General features: G+C 39.8%; 1 protein-coding gene across 1 annotated transcript; it reads right to left on the minus strand.

Moving 5' to 3' along the window:
* Positions 1 to 3,635: 3,635 nt before the first annotated feature.
* Positions 3,636 to 6,714, minus strand: C6H4orf3 (chromosome 6 C4orf3 homolog). The gene is made up of 3 exons (XM_041757878.1): positions 6,670 to 6,714; positions 4,950 to 5,078; positions 3,636 to 4,109 (listed from the first exon to the last, which is right to left on the minus strand). The coding sequence occupies exons 1-3, from the start codon at positions 6,712 to 6,714 to the stop codon at positions 3,636 to 3,638; spliced, it is 648 nt and encodes a 215-aa protein (XP_041613812.1).
* Positions 6,715 to 22,976: the final 16,262 nt, after the last annotated feature.

Genomic DNA, 22,976 nt, shown 5'->3' on the forward strand with positions numbered 1-22,976 from the left:
CCTTAAATAAAATATCCTATAGTCTCTGAATGTATTCCCATGCCATTTAGGGACTAGATATGTGGAGAGGTTTCTATTCTAAACTTTCAGATTAACAGACTCCTGAAAACTTCATCACAATTACTAGTCAGCCAGTTCATTTCAAATGGTTATTAAAATAATCATTTCGGGATGTCTGAGTGACTCAGCGGTTGAGCATCTGCCTTTGGCTCAGGGCACGAGCCAACATCAGGCTCCCCACAGGGAACCTGCTTCTCCCTCTGCCTGTGTCTCTGTCTCTTTGTGTCTCTCATGAATAAATAAAATCTTTAAAAAAAATCATTTCATTTATATGAAATTAAGTTTTTGAAATTTACAACAGAATTTATCAGATTAAAATCACATTTCTGTTATTCTTTATTTTTGTCATAGCAAGTTTGCCAACTTTTCTTGGTGTCCCTCACCCTTTGACCCAGTGACCTTTTACCCATTTAGCCTTCAAGTGTGGTTTCTATAAGCAGTCACTACTTGAGATGGCACAGGTAAGTGATAGGTATGATTTCTTATTCATCAGCTGTAGAAAAGATTCAACCCTTATACTGGCATCATTTATAGTTATGTCATAACACTAAGATCATTTTCAGAATATTTAATATTTAGTGGTGGTAGTGGGCTGATTTTAGGCTCCGAAAGGTAGTACAGACTATAAATCTTTGTGTGTAACCAACATTAAGCTACATGAGAACTGCTGATCCTTTCACAACCCTGCTACCTACCAAGTAGTTTAAACAAGTGCAAAATCCAAATGAGACCAAATTTAGCTAGGCAATAAACATTTATTGGACAAAATTATTAGCAATCAGAAAAAGTTTGCACTGTTTGGTATACTCAATGAAATTTCAGTTTTGTGTTTCTTTAGGTGCTTCAATTTTTGCATAAAAGGTTCACTCCAGACAGATGCAACAATACCCCATAGGCATTACTGTTACCTTGTAGTGGGCAACAGGCAATTAAAATCTACCAAAATCAGTCCCACATTTCACTGTAAATGCTATTCTAAGAGGGAAAGGATATAAAGTTTACCAGATCTATGCCCTGTTTCTAAGGGAGGGGAATATCTTCAAAATATTTAGGCAATTCACATGTATCAAATGTCACCAATTTCAAAAAGAGCCCATTTCTAACATCTGTTACTTAAAGGAGCATCTGTTATGTAAGAGGAATAGCTTCTGACGGCTTTTAGTAGCTGCTTTGGGAGTGTGAACTTTCTGATTAAACACTAGTTGATCACTCCTAGAATGTAAATTCTTATTAACATTTAGAGAAAGAATGTAAGCTCCATAAAGGCAAGGATTTTTTGTCTTTTTTGCTCATTTCTGTACCTGGCCCAGAGTAAGTGCTCAAATATTTGTTGAAATGACTCTGCTGAAGTATTTAAGGTATAACCATTATATAAAAAAACACATTTTGGCCACAAGCATTCTTAATGCAATCACAATAAATAGGTTTCAGACATATTCTTATTTTAGGGGAGTTCAAGAACTGAAAAGAAAACAAAGGTAAGAGGACATGCACACTAGATTTCCCATGTTGGATATTATATTTATATACTTTCTCTGAGATTAACAATCTGGCAGCCATCAACAGAGGCCCACTTAATCTAAAAAACTGGTACTTACAGCTAGGACATTGTGGGCCTATATTTTCTGTATAGCTCTTAACTCCTTTTTCTCAAAATCCTTCCCTTTTGAGTAATTTATTTTTAAATATTTCACTTTAATATTTTACATTTTTGTATTATACTAATCTGGCTAATCCTTAAAACGTTAAAGGCAAGACATTACTATATTTCTTAATGAATACACTAAACCTTTACATAGAAATGTTTTAATATTCAGCCCCTGTAAAGCCATCAGATTTTGAAAAGTTTTTAAACATGAATCAGTCTAGTTTTAAGAATTTAGCTATGAATGGGTGAGATCATTACCCACTTAATATAGTCCCCAAAAGGAATAATAAGAGTATGTAAAATGAAAGAAAAGTCCCTCAGTTTGAGATTCTGTTGCACAATCCTGTCTTCTTTGTTCAAGAGGTTTGTAGTCATTCTCAGAATCCACTCCAGGAACCAACTTCTTAATCTAGACATCAGGCAAACCATTCTGTAAAAACCAAATATTTGTCAACAATGTCTCCTTCCCATTTTAATACTTTACCCCAATATCTGAAAATCCAGGTTGTCTCAGTCATTTACCTATTCCTAAATGATTCATATGTTGATGAGAGAGAAAGAGAGAGAGAGAGAAAGCCTGGAGTATACCTCCTAAGGCTTCCATTTTCTACCCAAAACTTAAAACTTGTGTCATTTAAAAAAAGAAAAAGGAAAGAAAGAATATCTCATATTTGAGATATCAGTCTTTAGCAAAAAAAGGCGAAGCAGAGGAGAGTGGAGAGACTAATGGTTGGGCAGAGGATTTTATAGAAATCCCCATCTCTTCCATTCACCCACTCAACCTTCTGCCTTCTAATCTGTCACACTATCCAAGAGACCAGCAACAATGGGGCCTTAGATACAATGAGTTTATGCCCAAATCTTTGCCAAAATTTTGGAGGTGGGGAAGGAAGATATAATTGCCTATCAAGGATTACAAATTCTTAAGCATAATGATGGAGAAAAGTTAACTTATGGTTAAGCAAACAACCCTGAAGTCCAAGCGAGCTCCCTAATGTCCAACCAAATGAGCTGCGCTGCTTTTCCACAGGTTCTCTCTTCAGCTTCTCCTGAATTTTCCCTCATCATTTCAGTCCTGTCTCCCTCTTCTAGTTCTGCTCCCCTGCCCTTTCTTATCCTTCCTTCCCTTACCCTTTCCAAAACTGTCTTTTCAGAATGAGTTAACATTTACCGAAATGGGGACCCTGAAAAATAACGTCTTAGTAAGACGTTATTAAGCGTTCATATTTGGACCTGTTTGAGATCTCTACCTGGCCTACGGGACGTCAAACTGTGTAGTACAGCCAACAACACCTTTCGGTGAGCGCTTACTGCTGCCAGGCAAACATGCACATCGCTTTTGAATCAAGTACTATGTCATTTAATCCTCACTACACCCCTATGACCTGGTTACTACTGGTCCCAAGTGGTAAATGGGAAAAATGAAGCTCAGAAAAGCTAAATAGTATCTCTAATTTTGCGGTACTAGAGGAACTCAAACCCAGCTGGTTTCTTTTTCTTTTTTTTTTTTTTTCTTTTGTAAGATTTTATTTTTTTAAGAGAGAGCACAAGTGGAAGGGAGGGGCAGAGGAAGAGGGAGCAGCCGGCTCCCCGCTCCCCAGGGAGTCTGACGCGGATCCCAGGCCCCGGGGATCATGACCTGAGCTACCCAGGTGCCCCCAACCCCAGGCGGTTTCATTCCAAAACATAAGAAGAAATTATGAAGCCAAGTTCCTTCCACACCTCTTTGAAGACCCTAAGGTGCCCAGGAAGAACACTTTACTTCCAGTCTCATCCCGACCCCCAGCACCCCCAGTCGACTCTGCCACTTGGCCAGCTGGATTATTATTTTGGGCATACCCTACTCTCTGGAATTCAGTTACCTGGCCTACGCCCACACTGTAGTGGTTGGCTCCCTACCCGTTCAACTCCGCATTCAGAGTACTCACTACGGTAAAAGATACACGAAGATGAACAACACCACGTCGAAGAGGATGAAGAGCCACAGATCCAGCCAGTAGGAATGTTTCGGAAACCGGTCGGCTGTGGATTGAGGCCGCACTTCGTGGTTCTGCTGCTGCCTCCCAGCTTCGCCCAAGCGTAGCCGCTCACGGGGGCCGTCCCGACCATCTTCTGCTGCTGCGCCCGCCTCCATCACCCACCAGTCGTCGCCCCGCCGCAGCCAGAAATCCCTCAGGTCCCGCACTTCCGGGTTCGCCTTGCCCTCAAACGGCCACAGCGTGCCGCCTACGCATGCGCGCTCCCCTCCCCGGAAACGGGCCTGGTCCCCTCTCCTTCCGGCGCGCAGGCGCCTTCCGGCGCTTGGCTGTCTCCGTGACGGTCGGCAGGCAGCTGGGCAGGCAGCTCGGCCTCCTCCCGGCCGCGGCGTGCGCGGGGCCGCCCCCGTCGGCTCTGCTGCGCCCTGAGGGAAAGCTGGTTAGACAGGTTTCACTGGAAGAAAAGGTCTCTGGCTACGCCGGAAGTCACCCTCAAGTCCCGCGGACGTCAGGTGCTGGATCCCACCCAGGAACTGCCCACGGTCACCTTTCCTTATCCCCGTATTTCTTTCGGGTCCTTATTGCCAAGGGTTTAGGGCCCCCTCTGATAGGGTTTGTATTGTGTATATGGCACGTTACACCTTTTTATTCCTGAAACAGTTATAATGAGGTGGACGTCGTAACTAAGAGCCGGGGCTTCTAAGGAGGCCCGAGAGCAAATCCTGAGACTGTGGCATGTACCTCATGGGAGTGAATTTAAGGGTAACCCCAAGGTTTTGGGAATGTGACCCCCTATGAGATGAGAGTGCTAGCAGAAAGAAAATGGCCATTGTAAGTGAGGAAAAATACCCCTCTACCTACCTTCTTTGGGTCTCCAGCAGGGCCTAGGCATTAAACTGACATAAGATGAGACTTCAGGGGAAAAGCACTCAAGGTCTATTACTTTTTGGTTTTTATGTGCACATGAGAACCTTCACAAGAGAATGAAGATAAAAGAAGTGACCAGAACAGAAAGCTTTACTCCTTTTAGATAAAGAGTCAAACCAGGCAAAGGGGTTTGGGTCAGGGGTGGTAAATTGTGAAGAATGACAGGGAGATAAACATTAGGGTACCAAGGTTTGTTTGTACAGATTTCTCAGCCTGATGCCCCATCTCTGGTGATAAGAATGTTTTTCTTCCTCCTCGTAGAGGGAAGGCACCTTTCACATAGGAGTTTTATCTCCTGTTGGGAAGAATTGAGGAAGGTCAGAGTGGCCCTCTTGCACCTGCTGTTTCTCAGGCTCCTTTAACTTAATATGCCAAAGCAGTGTATTTTGGGGTGACACACTCTGAACTCCTTCATTTCCTCTGTCTGAAAGTTCCTTAGAAGTTTTACATGAAAGCTGAATTGGTGGCTGTGGAGAAAAAAAAAAAAAATTAAGTTAGCAGCCAAGTGGCAAGGGATCTATCTGCAAAGGAAAAGAATAGGTTAGGATAAGAATACATAGGAAATAAATCAAAGCACATTTCCTCATATCCTGTTAAATCAGCCTCCTATCCCTAGAAATAGGTCAGCCCAACAGAATGGCTGAACCTCATTTATCTGATGGAGAGTGTTTATCTGGTCTTTCAAAAGGTGCAGGTTAAACACTATTTGTTTCAAGCAATTTACATAGAAGTAGCATTCTTCACCAGTGATTGCCTGAACTCCTCCTTTGGGGCTGTCAGTGTGTCTAGGGAGAGGTAACTTTGGAGTATAACAGAAAGCCTAAACTATTAACTGATGATAGAAGGGCTTCCAATGTGTGTGTAATGATACTGAAATCCTGTTATATTTCTGTGGAAAGATTTAGAACTGCCTTTTCCAACTCAAAAGTTTGAAAGCCTGGGAAAAGGGAGCCCAATATTGAAAAAGAACTTAGAATTGTGATGCACAAGCCAGTTTTCTGTAACATCTTGTTTAGTGTATTCATGTGGCACTACTTTAAGACCAAAGGACCCTAAGTTTGTAATTGGGCTGGCATTTAAGGTGGAGTACCAGGACAGAGAGTATCAGGAATCTGAGTCCTCATCATCCTGACCATCTAGGTAGAACTCTTTGTATGCCTTATCATCACATAAGATAAAAAGACCAGTACCGGGATGCCTGGGTGGCCCAGCGGTTTAGCGCCGCCTTCAGCCCAGGGTGTGATCCTGGGGTCCTGGGGTCCCAGGATCCAGTCCCACATCCAGCTCCCTGCATGGAACTTGCTTTCTCCCTCTACCTGTGTCTCTGCCTCTCTCTCTCTCTCTCTCTCTCTCTCTCTCTCTCTCTCTCTCTGTGTGTGTGTGTGTGTCTCTCATGAGTAAATAAATAAAATCTTCAAAAAAAAAAAAAAAAGACCAGTACCATTCATGGATGAAATCAGAATGAAACTTTTGACCTACTAAGTTGGGGTCTGATGTATCTTGTCACCTGCCTTATTGGCATCTGCACATCTCCATCTTCTGTGTATTCCTGTCAGTCTCTAGAAGAACAGGTTGTGAAATATCGGATATAGGAGGCCTGCAATTAGGCCTCAGCAGCAATAAGGCATGGTTTTGTTATATGATTAGGTTAGCGCAAATTTTTGGTTTCCCCATATGTGATCTTTGGCCTTTGCCAACTCAGCTGCTCCCAGGTTACACTGGGAACCTGCTGTAAAATCTGGTGGTTTGGTAAGTGTACCATAAGAGTCAGTAATGAAATGATTTCTGACCTTCATGAGAGGCTTGAGGATGCCACCTGTGGAATCAGACCAAAAAGTTTGATTGTAGTATTGACTTGATATGTCATGTGGGAAAAGTCCAGTACCATCGAGATTTTCAATAAAAAGGAAATCGAGATTTTCAATAAAAAGGAAAAAACTCCCTTCTAATGTCTTTGAGCAAAGGACAGTCCTTGAGCTTCCATAGAGGTTTTTCCATGTACAATTGACTCACCAAAAACTGAAGAATGATGTGTATTTTTGGTCATGGATGCCATACCCTGTCATATATCCATTTTCCCAAATTGGTCCACCAGTTGGTCATATTCGCAGGAATAAAAATTAATTTCAGGTTCTTTTGCAAGATCTAGATGTTGACATAACCAACAATCAGATCGATTAGTTAATGTGGCCAAGGTTTGGAAAAGTGATTTAATGGGGTGTCAGTTCTGCATAACCTGCTGAGAAAACAAGAGTTAAGTGAGACACAGTTTGAAAGACAGTCCATAGCAGAGGATCAGAGGGAGAGTAGGATAGATTGAGACAAGCAATCTCCTTGAAGATTTTATTTTTAAGTAATCTCTGTACAAACTCACAACCTGGAGATCAGGAGTCCCATATACTCCACCAACTGAGCCAGCCAGGCACCCCTCCAATCACCCTTTTAATAAGTGGCTAAAGAAAGGGGAGGCTTTGTTAAAAGGAAGATTTTTTTTTCCTCTTTCTTAGTTCCCCCTGGGAGTAGGGAGACCCCGTGGGGGAGAAAATAGGTGGAAGTGAAGGTTCTTGATCTGTGATCTTGGGAAAAGCTATCTATCTCATGATGTTGTCTGCTTCTGGGACTTGGGAATTTGCCTGGGAAATATTTACTTTAAGGTCATCTTAGGAATGGTCTTCTATTTGTCCCGGGAGTGCTGATCCTGGTGTATGTTGGCAAGGCTTGTGTAACTTCAGGAGGATTTTCCCTTTATTTTGATAGCAGTGTGAGTGGTTAGCAGTACTTCATAAAAGTCTTCTCAGTGAGGTGATAATATGTGCTTTCCTCTAATGGCAAAGCTTCGCATTCAACATTTTTACTTGTTGATGATATGCTCCATTTATACTAGTTAGGTCTTGTATATAGCTAGTCATAGTGACGTGAAGAAATGTAGATAAAATTAAATCTCCTTGCAACTTGCAGTCTGTTGACAAATACTTGGGGCGGGCAGAGTATGACATTCCTCAAGAGACTCACAACTGCCATAATGTTAATGCTTTGCTAGAGGCAAAAAGCAATCTTAACTTGACATTTGTCCGACCTCCAGGATCCTGTAAGTCTTCTTTAACATATGAAAATACTTTTGGAAAATTCCTTTGTCTCTGCCCCTCCCAACTTAAAGTATATAATCAGTCGCTACTCACAATCACATTGCAGCTCTTATTTGCCCATGGTTCCTGTCACCTGCTATAGTAAAAACAACTTCTTTGCACTGTCACAAGAATTCTTTTTTGACCATTCACTCCCAGCCCACATCACATCAGTAGCATCAGATTTTTCACTTACACTCCAATAATGTTTACTTAATCCAGGAATAGAAAATTTAGAGATGCCAATAGGAATAGAGTGACCAAACATTATTTCAATTATTTCAATAATTATTTCATTATTTCAAACATTATTTCCTAATCCAGGAATAGAAAATTTAGAGATGCCAATAGGAATAGAGTGACCAAACATTATTTCAAAAGATGTTAATCTATGTTTTCTATTTGGAGTATTCCAAATATTTATAAGGACCAGAGGTAATGCTCCTGGCCATTAAATCCAGTTTCTTGACAGGTTTTTCCTATAGTCCTTTTGATATCTGGATTTATATGTTTTGTTTGTCCTAAGAATTAGGGATGGTACAGAAAATGAAATTTTAATGAGCACCCCTAAGTTTTTATGAGCAAGTGGTTAATTTCTGCTGTAAAATATGTTCCTTCTCTGACCCAACCCATAAAGGAATGCCAAAACAAGGAATACTCCCAGTTATTAATTCTTCACCACTGTTGTAGTGTTGGTACTTCTGGTTGGATAACATTCAGTCCCCCCTACTAAATATACAGACAATAACCAAATAGTGGGAATAGCTTGACACTGGAAATAAATCTATGGAATCCATTTTGGAGTCCCACAAAGGGCAATGTGGGCCTTAGAGGATTTCCTGAGGTATGTTTGTTTCCTCCAGAAATTTGGTGAGATTTATAAGTTGTCCATTGGGAAATAACTTGGTCAGAAATTTTGTAGATGCCAAGGAAGAAAAAATTATCTTTTAGTTCCTTAACTATCTCCCATCGTACCAATATGATGGGATATCCCATCAGATGGGAGATAAGTACAAGCTGAAGGGTGAAAAGAAAGGGGGCCTCAGGAAGTCTCTTTGACCCAATATATAATCTCTAATCACTTGGCACCCTTTTGTATTCATTTGTCTTTTTCAAGATTGTGGGATATTTGCCTGAATAGTTAATAATATCAGGGATAAAGGCAGGTTTATAAATTAAGTGGAAAAGGAAAGGGGCTCTATTTTCAACTGCATATATAGCAGCCGTGTCAGCCTTATTATTCCCTAGAGATACAGTAGCTGTCACCTTAGTATGGCTACATAGTAAACTAACAATTTTAGCTGCAGTGAATAGCTTGTATATAGCAGCAGATATGCCCATTGGCAAAATGAACCAGCAGAGGTTAAGAATCCTCAGGATTTCCAGATTGTGCCAAAAGCCTGAAGGACTCCAAAAGCATGTCTAGAATTGGTGTAAACTGTGCCAGTTTTCCCTTTTGCCAGTGTTCAGGCTCTGGTGAGAGCTATACGGTTAGCATCTTGGGCTGACTATAGTGGGGCAGAGAGTGTGCCCAGGTGTTTTATGTAGAGAAACTATGGTATGACCAGTTATTAAGTTTCTCCCAGAAATCTCCTCTGTAGGAACTATCACAAAATAGAACTTAAGTCTGGGGGCACCTGCATAGCTCAGCGGTTGAGCGTCTGCCTTTGGCTCGGTGTGATGCCGGATTCCCGGATTGAGTCCTGCATCGGGCTCCTTGCATGGAGCCTGTTTCTCCTCCCTCTGCCTATGTCTCTGCCCCCCTCTCTCTCAGTGTCTCTCAAAAATAAATAAAATTAAAAAAAAAAAAGAAGAACTTAAGTCTGGGTTGTGTAAAGGCAATATCTAAGAGATCCTCTCATTGCTTTGAGAGAGTTTCTGTATTTGCAAAGCAATCCTGTGGGGTGAAGTGACTCCATCCATTACAAGGAAGGGATAATAGAGTAGTCAGATTTGAAGTGTTACAGCAATGGAAGATGAAAGGGGTTGGATAATAAGGACCTATTCATGGGTGATTTGCCACCAGGAAGAGAGGTGTTGTCATATGAACTTGTAAGAGAGCAGACGAAGCATGAGGAACATACAGGTGAATGGGGAGCCTGATCTAAGCGTACCGGCTCTGGCAAGGAGGCAGCTGATGCTAGTGCATGCAGGCATCATGGCATGCCTGCTGTCAGGGGACCCAGCTGACAGAAAGGACTTAACTGAGAGACAAAGGTTTTCCTGGAATTCCTACAGCAATCCCAGTAATTTTCATGATAATATAGGTGAAAAGTTTTGTCAAAATTAGTAAGCTGAGACTTGCTGGTGTCGACAGTGCGAATTTCAGCCTTTAAAGGAGGTTAAGGTGGGCCTGGTAATGGGCTCTGAAGTAGCATCTTGGGAGAATCAAGGGCAGCAAAGTTAGGAATTCATTTACGGCCATAGCCAGCTGCCCCTGGAAATTTATTTAGCTTTTTTTTTTTCAATCATTTGTGAGAGAGGGATATACAAAACTGACTGATGGCATTTTGAATGCCTTGAGATATCTCCTGTCCTGAGTAGGTAACAGTTGTTTGTACCCCTTGAAGTTTAGATTAAGAGGTCTTATGGCCTCTTTCAGCTCCTATATGAGCATACTGCTCAGTTTGGTTACAAGGTAGAAGAACATCAACATACTGAATAAGAGTGGAGCCTTGGAATCTAAGTTGGCTTTAAGGACTTGAGAAAATATTGAGGGAGACTTGTAATACCCCTGAGGTATACCAGTCTAGTTACTTACCTCCCTCTAAATGTGAATGAAAAGAGGAATTGTGAGTCAGGTACATTGGAATTGAAAAGAAATTTGAGCAGAGCTTAATTACTATAAATCAGGCTGCATTAGCAGGAATTGAGATAAGAATGGTAGCTGAAGGGTGCCTGGGTAGCTCAGTAGGTTAAGCCTTTTGGTTTCAGCTCAGGTCAAAATATCAGGGTCATAGGAAGGAACCCCACATAAGGCTCTGTGCTCAGCACAGAGTCTGCTGGAGATTATCTCCCTCTCTCTCCCCCTCTGCTCCTCCCCCTGCTCCAGCTCTTTCTCTCTCTAAAGGAAATAAATAAAATCTTAAAAAAAAAGAAAAAGAAAAAGAATGGTAGTTGAATTAGGAACTATGGGGTGATGAGGAATTAAAAAGGCATTAATGGCTCTCAGATCTTATACAAATCAATAGATTGATTCCAGTCTGAATTAGATTTTCCTTTCTTTACTGGTAAGATTATGGTGTTACAGAGCTAGAAAGTAAATACCCTGCTGTAAAAGAGAGTAGGTTCAATACCTTACTGTGCACTCATGAGGGAGGCACTGGGGTACTGATGGGAGAAGTTTATTCCTTTTCCCAGGTAATATGCACAACTTGTGTTGCTGTAACAATCCAATCTCATTTGCAGGTGAGGCCCAGGCACTAGCTGGGACATCCTTTAACGTTGCATCCTCTTCAGAAGATTTTTAGTTGAGATGGGTTTCCATTAGGGAAAACAGGAAGTTTGCAGTTTGATCTGAGGGCAGGAAAATAAAAAACACTTTTCTCATTAAATCGTACAGTGACATTGGTGAGGAGTCAGAAACTAGAAAGGTATGATGGGTATTAAAAGGACCTAAGGATATTGGGGTGGCCTGATATATACACAATGAAATGGGTTGACCAGAAACTTGAACAGAATAAGAGGTGACAGCAATTAATCCTCTAAACAGATGGTAAAGTCACAGCAGTGTCAGTTAAGAACCAGTTCCTAGTTCCTGATCCTCTACTGAGTTTGATGGTGAGTTCTGGGGTGCACTTGGGGATTAGTTGACCCTATTAATCAGTGGGGTATTACCCCTACAGAAGGGGAAAACGAGGTAAACCCTCTGAGGGTGCTGGGGTCTAGGGAGTTTGTTTTTTAAGATTTATTTATTTATTTATTTATTTATTTATTTATTTATTTATTTATTTTTTGTTACAGCCATTTGAAATAGAAAACAAGAATACTTGTAACAGAAAATCACTGTGCCTAAAGAACTAGTTCACACCAGAGTTTCTACCTGCTAATCTAAATTTGGAAAGGGAAAAACATGAGGAAAGATTCTTACCACTTTTGCTTTGATTGGATCGTATAGGCAGAGACCCAGGAGACTGACTGGTGAAAATTCTTACCTTGTACTGGCTTATGTCAGAGGTCCCCGTGATATGAAATGTTAGAGTGCAGGAATGAGTGGTCAAGAAAGAATTCTTGAGATGTCTTTAGTGCAAAAAAAGGTAGTTTTATTAAAGCATAGGGACAGGACCTGCAGGCAGAAAGAACTGCACCCGGGTTGTAAGAAGTGACTAATTTATACTTTCAAGTTGGGAAGGGTTTAGGGATAGTGTAGTCTCCAAGAAATTTGAAAGTGAGCTTTCCAGGACCTTGGGGGCCTAACAGCTATTAGGATAAGGTTATTTACTACTGTCTAGTAAAACCTTATTCGTGAAACCCTTCAGATGTCTATCAATGGGCCATATGTCTGGAGGATGATTGCTAACATATATCCTGGGGGTGGGGGTGGGGAGGCAAAGGTAAAGGAAGTTTCCAAAGGGATTTTATATGTTAAAGAAGACTTAGAGGATATTGGAGCCAGGCTAATGTCAAGCTAAAGTTGCCTTTTGCCTTTAGCAAAGTATTAATAATGAGAGAGTTGAGTTCCTGGAGAAGGTTATTCTGCCTGTCTCAAGTACTTGTTAATGGGCTGTAAATTATAAGGAAGTTTAATTTTTTTCTATATTTCTTTTTCTTTTGTTTTCCACATCACCAGGATCTCTCAGCTGCAGTGACCCCAGAGTGAGCAGTGTCTAACCAGTGACATCCCATCCTACAGCAAAACTGTAGGTGAGGAAAAATTCTTCTCTGTCAACCCTCTTTGGGTCTCCAGCAGGGCCTAAACATTAAACTGACATAAGATAGATTAACTGGACAAAAGCACACAAGGTTTATTAATTTTGGTTTTTAAATGTACACGAGAACCTTCACAAGAGAATGAAGACATGAAGAAGTGACCAGAACAGAAAGCTTACTCCTTTTAGGCGAAGAACCAAATGAGACAAAGGGGTTTGGGCCAGGGTAGTAAATTGTGAAGAAAGACGAAGATAAGCATTAGTGTACCAAGGTTTGTTTGTACAGATTTCTCAGCCTGATTCCCCATCTCTGGTGATAAGAATGTTTTTCTTCCTCCTGGTAGAGGGAAAGCAGTTTTCACATGGCAGTTTTATCTCCTGTCAGGAGAAATTAAGGAAGGTCAGAGTGCCCCTCTTTTGCCTACTATTTCTCAAGCTCCTTTAACTTAAAATAATCAATATCCCAGAGTAACATACTTTGAGGTGACATGGCTCTGAACTCTTTAACCCTACTGCCTGGATTTTCCCTGGCTCTAAATTCAAATATTTTCTTCCTTGTCACATTTTGAGTCTTGAATTATTCAGAAAACAAGTGGTTCTTTTAGTGTGATATGAATGAAGATATGACCGTGTACCACTAAATCTTTACAAAACCTCTTTGAAGCTGTAATAATACCATTTTGCAGAATTTGGAAGTGAAATACAAAAAGAGTACATAGCCTAAGGTTATTTAAAAAATTATAAGCTTGGGATCCCTGGGTGGCGCAGCGGTTTGGCACCTGCCTTTGGCCCAGGGCGCGATCCTGGAGACCCGGGATCGAATCCCACATCAGGCTCCCGGTGCATGGAGCCTGCTTCTCCCTCCGCCTGTGCCTCTGCCTCTCTCTCTCTCTCTCTCTGTGACTATCATAAATAAATAAAAATTAAAAAAAAAAATTATAAGCTTAAAATTGATTCCAAATCCAGCACTTCGAATGCTGTTCTATAGATGCCCCACCCTTGCTTTAATTTGCCTCCAAATCTATTACCCAATAATAGAGCAAAGACGATATACTACCTTAAAGAAAATAGCATTGTCCATTTGCTTTGTAGAATGCAAATGGGAATGACAAGACCATTACCTGAAAATTAGCTAGGCTGTATGTTGTAGCCCAAATTATAGGCTGGTAGTAGATTGGAAAAGCCCTTATCATAAGTGACATTGAGGTTTTACAAAAATTTTTGGAGGCAAGTAAGCTATTGCCCATACTAATGAAGGAAGCATTCTTCTCAATGGCAAGGTTGAGTCAATTGCTTCTAATTATTGAAATAGGATTGATAAAAATTATTGGAATTATTAGAAGTAGCCTGACATAAACTGAAAAAGTTCTGAAGTGGTTTTAAACTTGTCCTTGGCAAAAAGTTACATCTTGGTACTAGAGAGTCTGATCTCTTGAGTCAGGAAGGTCTGTCACATTTGGGAGAGCAATTAATGCAAACAGGGAGGGATCATTCAGACTACATTCCATTGAAAGAGCCTGTCACCTCTTCTGGCTTCCTCTCTGTAAAAATTCCAGTGATTCTTGATTATTCCACATGACAGAAATGAATATGGAGTATGTGGTGGAATTTTCTATGTCTTTAAATAAAAGGCAACTTAATTCCTTTTTTAAAAAAGATTTTTTAAAATTTAAATTCAATTTGCCAACATATAACACCCAGTGCTCATCACATCCTGTGCCCTCCTAAAAGCAATTTCAAAGAAAGTACTTTACTGAAATCCAGGTACACTGTTAGGATGTAGGAGCTCAGCGTTCCCCACACCCTTAACCTTTCTGCCTGATATGTCCAGTGGAAAAGATGCATCAGAAACCACAAAATGAGTTATTACACTGCAACGGTCATCCAGCACATTCACAATACTGTCAGTGCAGTTAGTCTGCCTGGAGCTAGGGTAGAGAAGATATTGAATGAGAATGCCATAACAATTAGATCAAAGATAGATATTTTCAGGAAGACTTTCCAAACTTCTGAAGTTCAAGTGCACTAAGTTCTCGAGAGGGAGGTGATAAATTATGCTTTAATCTAAGGTAATAATGCAGGTTTCTTCAGGCAGCTATCTAGTTAAGTATGTCCACATAATAAATGATCCTCATGATCATTCTAGGAATTAAACTAATTTCATAGAGTAACCTCTCCAACAGTAAAAAACTTCACTAATTTTTATCTGAAAGCATGGGTTTTTCTTAAGTTATCCTCTTTTTATCTTTATTCCATTTTTGTCTCTTTTCCAGATTGAATGAGTATTCCAATCATCGTGTTGATTGGTACAGCAGGCTATTTCTCTGTCTTCTAGAATTTTATACATTTGTTTTTTTTTCTCTTCCATCATCACTGCTATATACCTCTATTATAGTTTCCTTTGAGAATTGTATAGTCATCATAACTAATTGTTATTTGTTGCAGCTTCCCTTTTATCTCCATCTTGGCCTACAGCAGCTGCCATCCATATATCCCACCATTAATGTGTCTCCACCCTACTCAGCCAACCTCATGTCTAGCCAGACACCCTTTGCTCCAGCCAGATTGCTGTCTTCCATCTTTCTCATGGAAACTGCCTCTTGGCCCTTGGTGCATATTGTTCTCATTAACCTGTAATACTTCCCCACCTATCCTAATTCTACCCATCCTTTTCAACTCAAATGCCAACTTCATAAAGTTTCCCTCTAGAATTCACATTGATTTCTGTTCTCAGTATTTCTAACATACCAATTGTGAAAACTTCACATTTAATTTGTTTCCACCTATTTCATACACCAAGATTTCTTCTTTGGGAGAAAGTTACCTTTTCAGGATCAAGGCAGTGAAGTATTTGCTTCCATACTTTTTTTTTTAACCTTCTTTTGTGTTAGTTATTACCCCCTGCATTGTATAACAGCTACCTATTGATGAGCCTATTTCCTGGGCTGGTCATTTTTCAAAATTTTTCTACCTTCAACTCAAAAAAACACCAAAATTTTCTTGGACATTGTCTGGCACATTTGCTTGTTTTATATAGCCCAATGTTATGTAAGTTTTCTTCCATATTAGAGTATTAAGTATCCTTTAGAAGGGAAACTATACTTTTACCATCTGTGCAGCTTCCACAATCCCTCAAACAGTACCTTGAGCATAGAAATAAATATTTATTCATTTATATTTTGTTGTGTTCTGCAACCACTAATACAATCCTGGTCGAAAAATACTTGTTGAATGACTTCTCTTGTAACATAATAGTATAATGATACTACTAACCTATCTCACTACTGATTTACTACTCTCCAGAGGGGATACTTTGTGAGGTCTTTTTGTCTTGTTTTGTTTGTTTTAAAAGATTTTATTTATTTATTTATTTGATACAGAGAGAGAGTACAAGCAGGGGGAACAGCAGAGGTAGAGGGAGAAGTAGTATTCCCACAGAGCAGGGTGCCCAATGCAGGGCTCGATCCCAGGACCCTGGAATCATGACGTGAGCCAAAGACAGACGCTTAAACTACTGAGCCATCCAGACACCCCTGAGGGTTTTTTTCAAGTACTAGTAACAGATATGCACTAACCCATTCCTCCCTTTTGAGATTTCTTGTCTTTGATTTCAATAAATACTCTTTGAATGCATTGAAGCACTGTCTGAACAACCATAGGAGGTGGTGCCAGTCACTCAATTCGTTAGAAGTACTGACCGAGGACATTTAACACAGCAATGCGATGTTCAAATACTCTGTCCCAGAGCCCTGAGGTTCTGCATCATGGTTTTGGAGTTAGGAAGACTAAGCAGGATTGGCTGTTGAACAAACTACCTTCTTCCAGCTACACACATGTACATACTTAAACCGTAAAAGCTCAGTATTGTTTTTTTTTTTTAATCTTTTTTTTTTTTTTTTTTAATTTTTATTTATTTATGATAGTCACACAGAGAGAGAGAGAGAGAGAGGCAGAGACACAGGCAGAGGGAGAAGCAGGCTCCATGCGCTGGGAGCCCAATGTGGGATTCGATCCCGGGTCTCCAGGATCGCGCCCTGGGCCAAAGGCAGGCGCCAAACCGCTGCGCCACCCAGGGATCCCAAGTATTGTTTATTTAAATTTTAGGATTTTATAAAAGATTTCATTTCGAAATAAAAAAGGAATTCTGCTTTTTAAAGTTTAAAAACAACCTCAATAGAACAAGGCTTAAATTGGTAGGCATAGATGACAAAGATGTTGAAATCTATAATTTTGAAATCTCATTACTCTAATCAACTGAGTGATCAACCTGTTTTTGTTTTTTTGAAGGGTGTTGGAAAAGACAGTCATTGAGGGTGGAGATTGAAATATTAGTCACCACATGCAGTCTTCTCTCATAAAATTATATAATAAGCATCTAAGAGAAGACATGATGATATTAATATAGGTGTGAATAGAATAACAATGTTAAGTAAATGATTGCCAAGGTGATAACTTCTATATATAAAATATTAACCAGAATTTAACTTATTTAATAAATGTGAAAAATGTTAACATATTAATATCAATTATCTCTGGAAATGGGATCATAGATAATTTTATTCTTTGTGCCTTTTAGTATTTTCCAGATTTTCTCAATGCAAATGCATTAGAAGTTGGGAGTAATGAGTAAGTTTAAAAATAAGCAAGAGATAGACTAGGCCAAAATTATTATTTAACTGTTTCTAACATCAGGTCATAAGCACCAGGCACATAACTATCAGAGGGTTATAATGACTTATAATAGTGCTTTTCAGACTATAGTTCATGGAGTTCTAGGATTCCTCAAGGGCTGACATGAAATGAAAGAGCTAGATGCAGGGAATGAGGCTTCAAACCCCTACTGGAGAAGGTCAGCTTTTATGTTCATATCTATAAATATGTCCTGTTAGAAAACAATTATTTTTTTCTGCTCTAGTGAGAGCTGTGTCAAAAAGTCACCTTGGGAGACCCATGTTCACCTTGGTGAAATAGGCTATGCCTAGCCTCCAGGAACATTGAAAAATAAGCAGAAACTATTTGAAGCAAATTTGTCAGAACTCTGGGTTATAGTCAAAGGTTTGCAGCAATGAAGCAAATGCTGAATCAAAATGAATCAATATGAAGAAGATTAGTACAGAATTAAAGGGAGAAATAGCCTATTCTACAATAATACTTAGAAACTTCCATATGGGATACCTGGGTGGCTCAGCAATTGAGAGCCTGCCTTCAACCAAGGGCATGATCCTGAAGTCCTGGGATTGAGTCCCACATCAGACTCCCTGCATGGAGCCTGCTTCTCCCTCTGCCTGTGTCTCTGCCTCAACCTCTCTCTCTCTGTCTCTCATGAATAAATAAATAAAATCTTAAAAAAAAAAGAAACTTCCATACCCTACTTTCAATAATGAGTAAAACATCTAGACAGAAGATCAGTATGAAAATTAAGGTCTTGGGGCTCCTGGATGGCTCAATTGATTAAGCATCTGACTTTTGGTTTCTGCTCAGGTCATGATCTCGGGATCATGAGATCGAGCCCCACGTGCAGAGTCTGAGATACTCTCTCGCTCTCCCTCAGCCCCTCTCCCCACTTATTCTCTCTCTAAAATAAATGAATGAAACCATTTAAAAAAATAAGAAGAAAACAAGGTCTTGAACAACACTATACATCAATTAGACCTAATAGACATATATGGGATACTCCACCCAAAAACTCTAGAATATACTACACCAGTTGGTAACCCAGACAGAGTAAAATAGTATATTAACTTTAGAAACTGGGAAGAGGGGATCCCTGGGTGGCACAGCAGTTTGGCACCTGCCTTTGGCCCAGGGCACGATCCGGGAGACCCGGGATCGAATCCCACGTTGGGCTCCCAGTGCATGGAGCCTGCTTCTCCCTCTGCCTGTGTCTCTGCCTCTCTGTGTGTGTGTGTGTGACTATCATAAATAAATAAATAATAAAAAAAAAAGAAACTGGGAAGAATGATTCCATGAAGTTTTCAACATTGCCAAGTCACGAAGCAATCCTACACAAATTCCAGCTCAAAATAAATGAAGAAGCTGTTGCTTGTTTAATAATGTTCATTCAATAGCATTATTTTGCCCTTCCTAAACTAGCAACTTGGAGCTCTCATAGAATGTGCTACTTAGGCTCTTTATATCGCAATCCCAGAGTCCCTAAATGTAACTCCAGGGCTATTTTAGTACTTTCGTGAGTCCAAGGATCCAAACCCAGGGCTCTTACTCTACCAAATATCATATAAGGCATACTTAGAATGACACATTCCCTCACTTCTTTCAGGTTGTTGCTCAAATATCACCTACTCAGGCTATGTCCTTGAACACCTTATTTAAAATTGTACCCATAGTGTCACCCCTGGCATTCCCCTTCCCTCTTCCTGGCTTTATTTTCTCCATAGCATTTATACCATCTAATGTATCTTCTTTTTGCTTCTCATATATCATCTATATCCCCTCCATGAAAACAGGGATCTTTTTGTTTTGTTCTGATTGCTGTTGTATCTCTAACAGGTAGGTCAGCACCTGCACATAATAAATGCTCAATAAATATTTGCTGAATGATATTTTGGAAGAAAATTTACCTGCATAAGCACATTAAATTAAATTGAATCTGGACTCTAGGACACATAGACTCTAGAACCAGACTGCATGGGTTCAAATCCTAGTACAGCCACTTACTGGCTGTTGACCTTGGCCAAGTTATATAACCACTCTCTGACTCAGTTTCCTCATCTGTAAAAAGAGGACAGTAATACTAGTTCTTATTGTACAGAGTTGTGGTAAGGATTAATGTGAGCTGATTTTTATAAAGCACTTTGAACAATACCTAGCATAATATTTTAAACACCATTAGATGTTAACTTGTAGTGGTAGTAAAGACTTGTATTGAACTGCATCTGAATTAATGCTGTGTTCCATGGATAAAACATTGTTTGTTTAGATTTTACAGTTTCCTCTTAGTATTTTGAAACAAATTCGTATTTTGAAGATTTTGTAGGCCCTGGGAACTAGCTTTTTCATGTATGGTTACAGATGAAAATAAGAATGAAAAGAATCTCAAGTGGAAATTAGGCGTCCTGGAATTCCAGAAAGGCCATATAATCAGGCGTTTTAGGAAAAAACATATTCTATGATGAGAAGCCCCCTGGAACACTATTCTTTATGGGTGACTATTAATTTTCTCCATGTCCCCTAACTTTCTTCATCCTCTGCCACAGCCTTGCTTTCTCTTTTTTTCCAAATGATTCTCAGTAATGTCTGCCTCACCCAACAGCCTGAAGGCAGCCCATTGGGCCTCAAGGTCATAGATAGATACCACCTTCACATTAGCTTACACTGAATATAAAAATATAACTCTGTCCCTAAAAAGAGGATGTTATTCTAATATTCTGATTCAGATGTAAGATAAACTTGAGAATTTGAATTCATTCGATATTCTTAGTGACCTAAATATCTCTACTAATAGTGTTCATCACTGAACATTTGATTTCTGGAACAGTTACTTTTTAAAATTTGTTTGGTGGGGGGGAGGCTGGGTGGCTCAGTTGGTTAATGTCTGATCAGGGTCTTGGGATTGAGCCTCACATTGTGCTCTCTGCTCAGTGGGGAGCCTGCTTCTCTCTCTCTTTCTCTCTGTCAAATAAAATATTAAAAATAAAATTTGTGTTGTTTTGTTGACTAAAAAAAAGCAGCTGTAAGAGATTGCTCAGAGGGATAGAAAAGATCTGTCTTTGTTATTACTTTAGTTTGGAAGTTGGAACTGTGGAAGCACTTAATAATTATTGGTTTTAACTGCAAAATATGTTCTCTCTCAAACCATTCTCGATCACCCTTGGGACACTGAAATTCAAAGACCCTGCATTGAAGTCTTTGAAAGAGTCTATGTCATTGACCAGTAGATGGCAGTCTTATACTATAGTTCAGGGAAAGCAAGTAGCCCACGGTAAAGAAACATTTCATAAATTGAAATATCCATCCACAGTGCTCTTCCTCTCCTACTCCTCCCACTTACTTTCTCCCCCAGTCACCTCTCTTTAGGTTCCAAGGGATCTCTTGCTGCCAGTCTCTATTTGCTCACAGGAAATATGTTGTACACTTATTCATAGTTCATAGGAACAGGGCCAGCCACATAATCTGCAGGGCCCAGTGTAAAATGAAAATGTAGTCTTCTTGTTCAAAATGTATTGAGAGTTTTAAGACAGTAACAGCAGCACGTTAGACCAAACACAAAGGCCCTTCTGAGCCCACATAGGACACACATGCATGAAGCCAGCTATGCTTTTATGAACTTAAAAGATATCTTTCTTTGCCCACTCCACCCTCTGTTATTGCAGTGCCATGCTGTCCTGCGACACACACCAAAGGGCTACTTAATGGAAGAATCACTTAATGTTACGCAGACATCATAGAGTTTTCTTTTCTTTCTTTCTTTCTCTCTTTTTTTTTTTTTTTTTTTAGGTAGGCTCCACACAACATGGAGCCCAATGCTTAAATTCACAACCCTGAGATCAAGACCTGAGATGAGATCAAGAGCCAGATGCTTAACCAACTGAGCCACCCAGGGTCCCCCAGATATCATAGAATCTTAGTACTGTGAGAGAACTAGAAATAATCTAGTCTGATTGCCTTATTTTAAAGATGACTAAACCAGGGCACATGGCTGGCTGACTCAGTTGGTAGAGCATGTGGCTTTTGATTTAGGCGTCATGAGTTCAAGCTGCACATTGGGCATAGAGCTTACTTTAAAAAAATAAATAAATAATTGAACTCAATTCTGAAGAGATGAAGTGGTTCACCCCAAGTCCCTAGCTGTGTCAGACTAGAACCAGAACTAAGAGTTCTCACCTGCCAGGCCAACACTCACTCTACCGCATAGGCTTGGTGAGGGATATTTTGAGAAAAGAATTTTCTTGTCTATTCAATCAAGACTACTTTGTTTTGTTTTCTCTACAAGAGAAGGGCACAGGTTCATATTACATATATACATTATACTATATGCTTTGCATCATGTTAGATGTTTTATATATCATGCCTCAATTAAAAACAATCTTAGAAAATCATTACTATTTTCCTCATTTTTCAAATAAGAAAAAATGAGGCTCAGAACTTGACTTTTAGTAAGTAGGAAGATGAGAGCTGAAGTGCCTCTGTAGGATTCCAAAATCCATTTTCTTTTTACCACATCATTCCTGAGTTCTAGGAATGCTGAGTCAGCCTGCATTTCCTGAATATTGCTCCTATTTTTAGTCAGCTCTAGATAATCTAAAATAATCTCTTACTAGACTTCTTACGTTCTTCAACTTGACCAAGCTTGACTGTTGCTTTAGGACTTTTGCTCCAGGATGTTTCCTCCACTTGGGATTCCCCTGGACATCCATGAAAACAGGAATGCATGTCAGCTAAATAGAGGACCTGATTGTGGGCACTGTAAGGAGATAAGCTTTTTCTCTGAATGAAATGGGAGACACTGCGGTTTTTTGTCAGAGTAAGATAATCCGATTTAGATTTTTCTTTTTTATTGTTTTTTAAAGATTTTATTTATGTATGTATTCATGAGAGACACAGAGAGATAGGCAGAGACATAGTTATAGGGAGCCAGCTGCAGGACTTGATCCCAGGACCCTGGGATCACAATCTGAGCCACAAGCGGACACTCAACCACTGAGCCACTCAGGTGCCCATGATTTAGATTTTTAAAGGATCCTTCTGGCTGCATGAAAAACAGACTAAGGGGGTGAGGAAAGGAAAGTAGAGGTTGGGAGGCTTTTTAGGGGAGTTACATTAATCCATGGGGAAGGCAATCGTGATTCAGACCAAGATTTTAGCAAGTGGAAGTGATGGGAAGGGGTTAGCTTCTGGAATTATACATGTATTTAAGTATTATATATTTAACTTTGTGTTATGGAGAATTTCAAATATGTACAAACATAGGGAGAAAAGTATAATGAATTCCCATGTTCCTACTGTGCACCCAATGAAACTATCATGTGTTAGGTACTTTTCAACAGCTGTAACAATTGTTAACTTGTAACCAATCTTGTTTCACATATTACACCCTCCTAACCTGACTTCCCACCCCTAGATTGAAGAAAAAGCAAATTGAAGCAAATCCCAGATACGTATTTCATGTCTAAGTATTTCAGCTTTTACTATTCCAGCTACTTCTGACTGTCCTTCTTTTTGCTTTCTGCTTGCTTATTCTTTTGGATCCTCATGACTTTTATTTACTGTCTGCCCTCTTTGTCATCTTTAAACCTTTTTCATTCCTACCAATTACAAATTTTATATTTCTCAAATTCAAACTTCCTAAAGAGAAGTCCGTCCCATCCGTCTTTCCTCCCTCCCTCCCTCCCTCCCTCCCTTCCTTCCTTCCTTC

The sequence above is a fragment of the Vulpes lagopus genome, chromosome 6 (genome assembly GCF_018345385.1).
Source record: "Vulpes lagopus strain Blue_001 chromosome 6, ASM1834538v1, whole genome shotgun sequence".
NCBI classification, from domain to species: Eukaryota; Metazoa; Chordata; class Mammalia; order Carnivora; family Canidae; genus Vulpes; species Vulpes lagopus.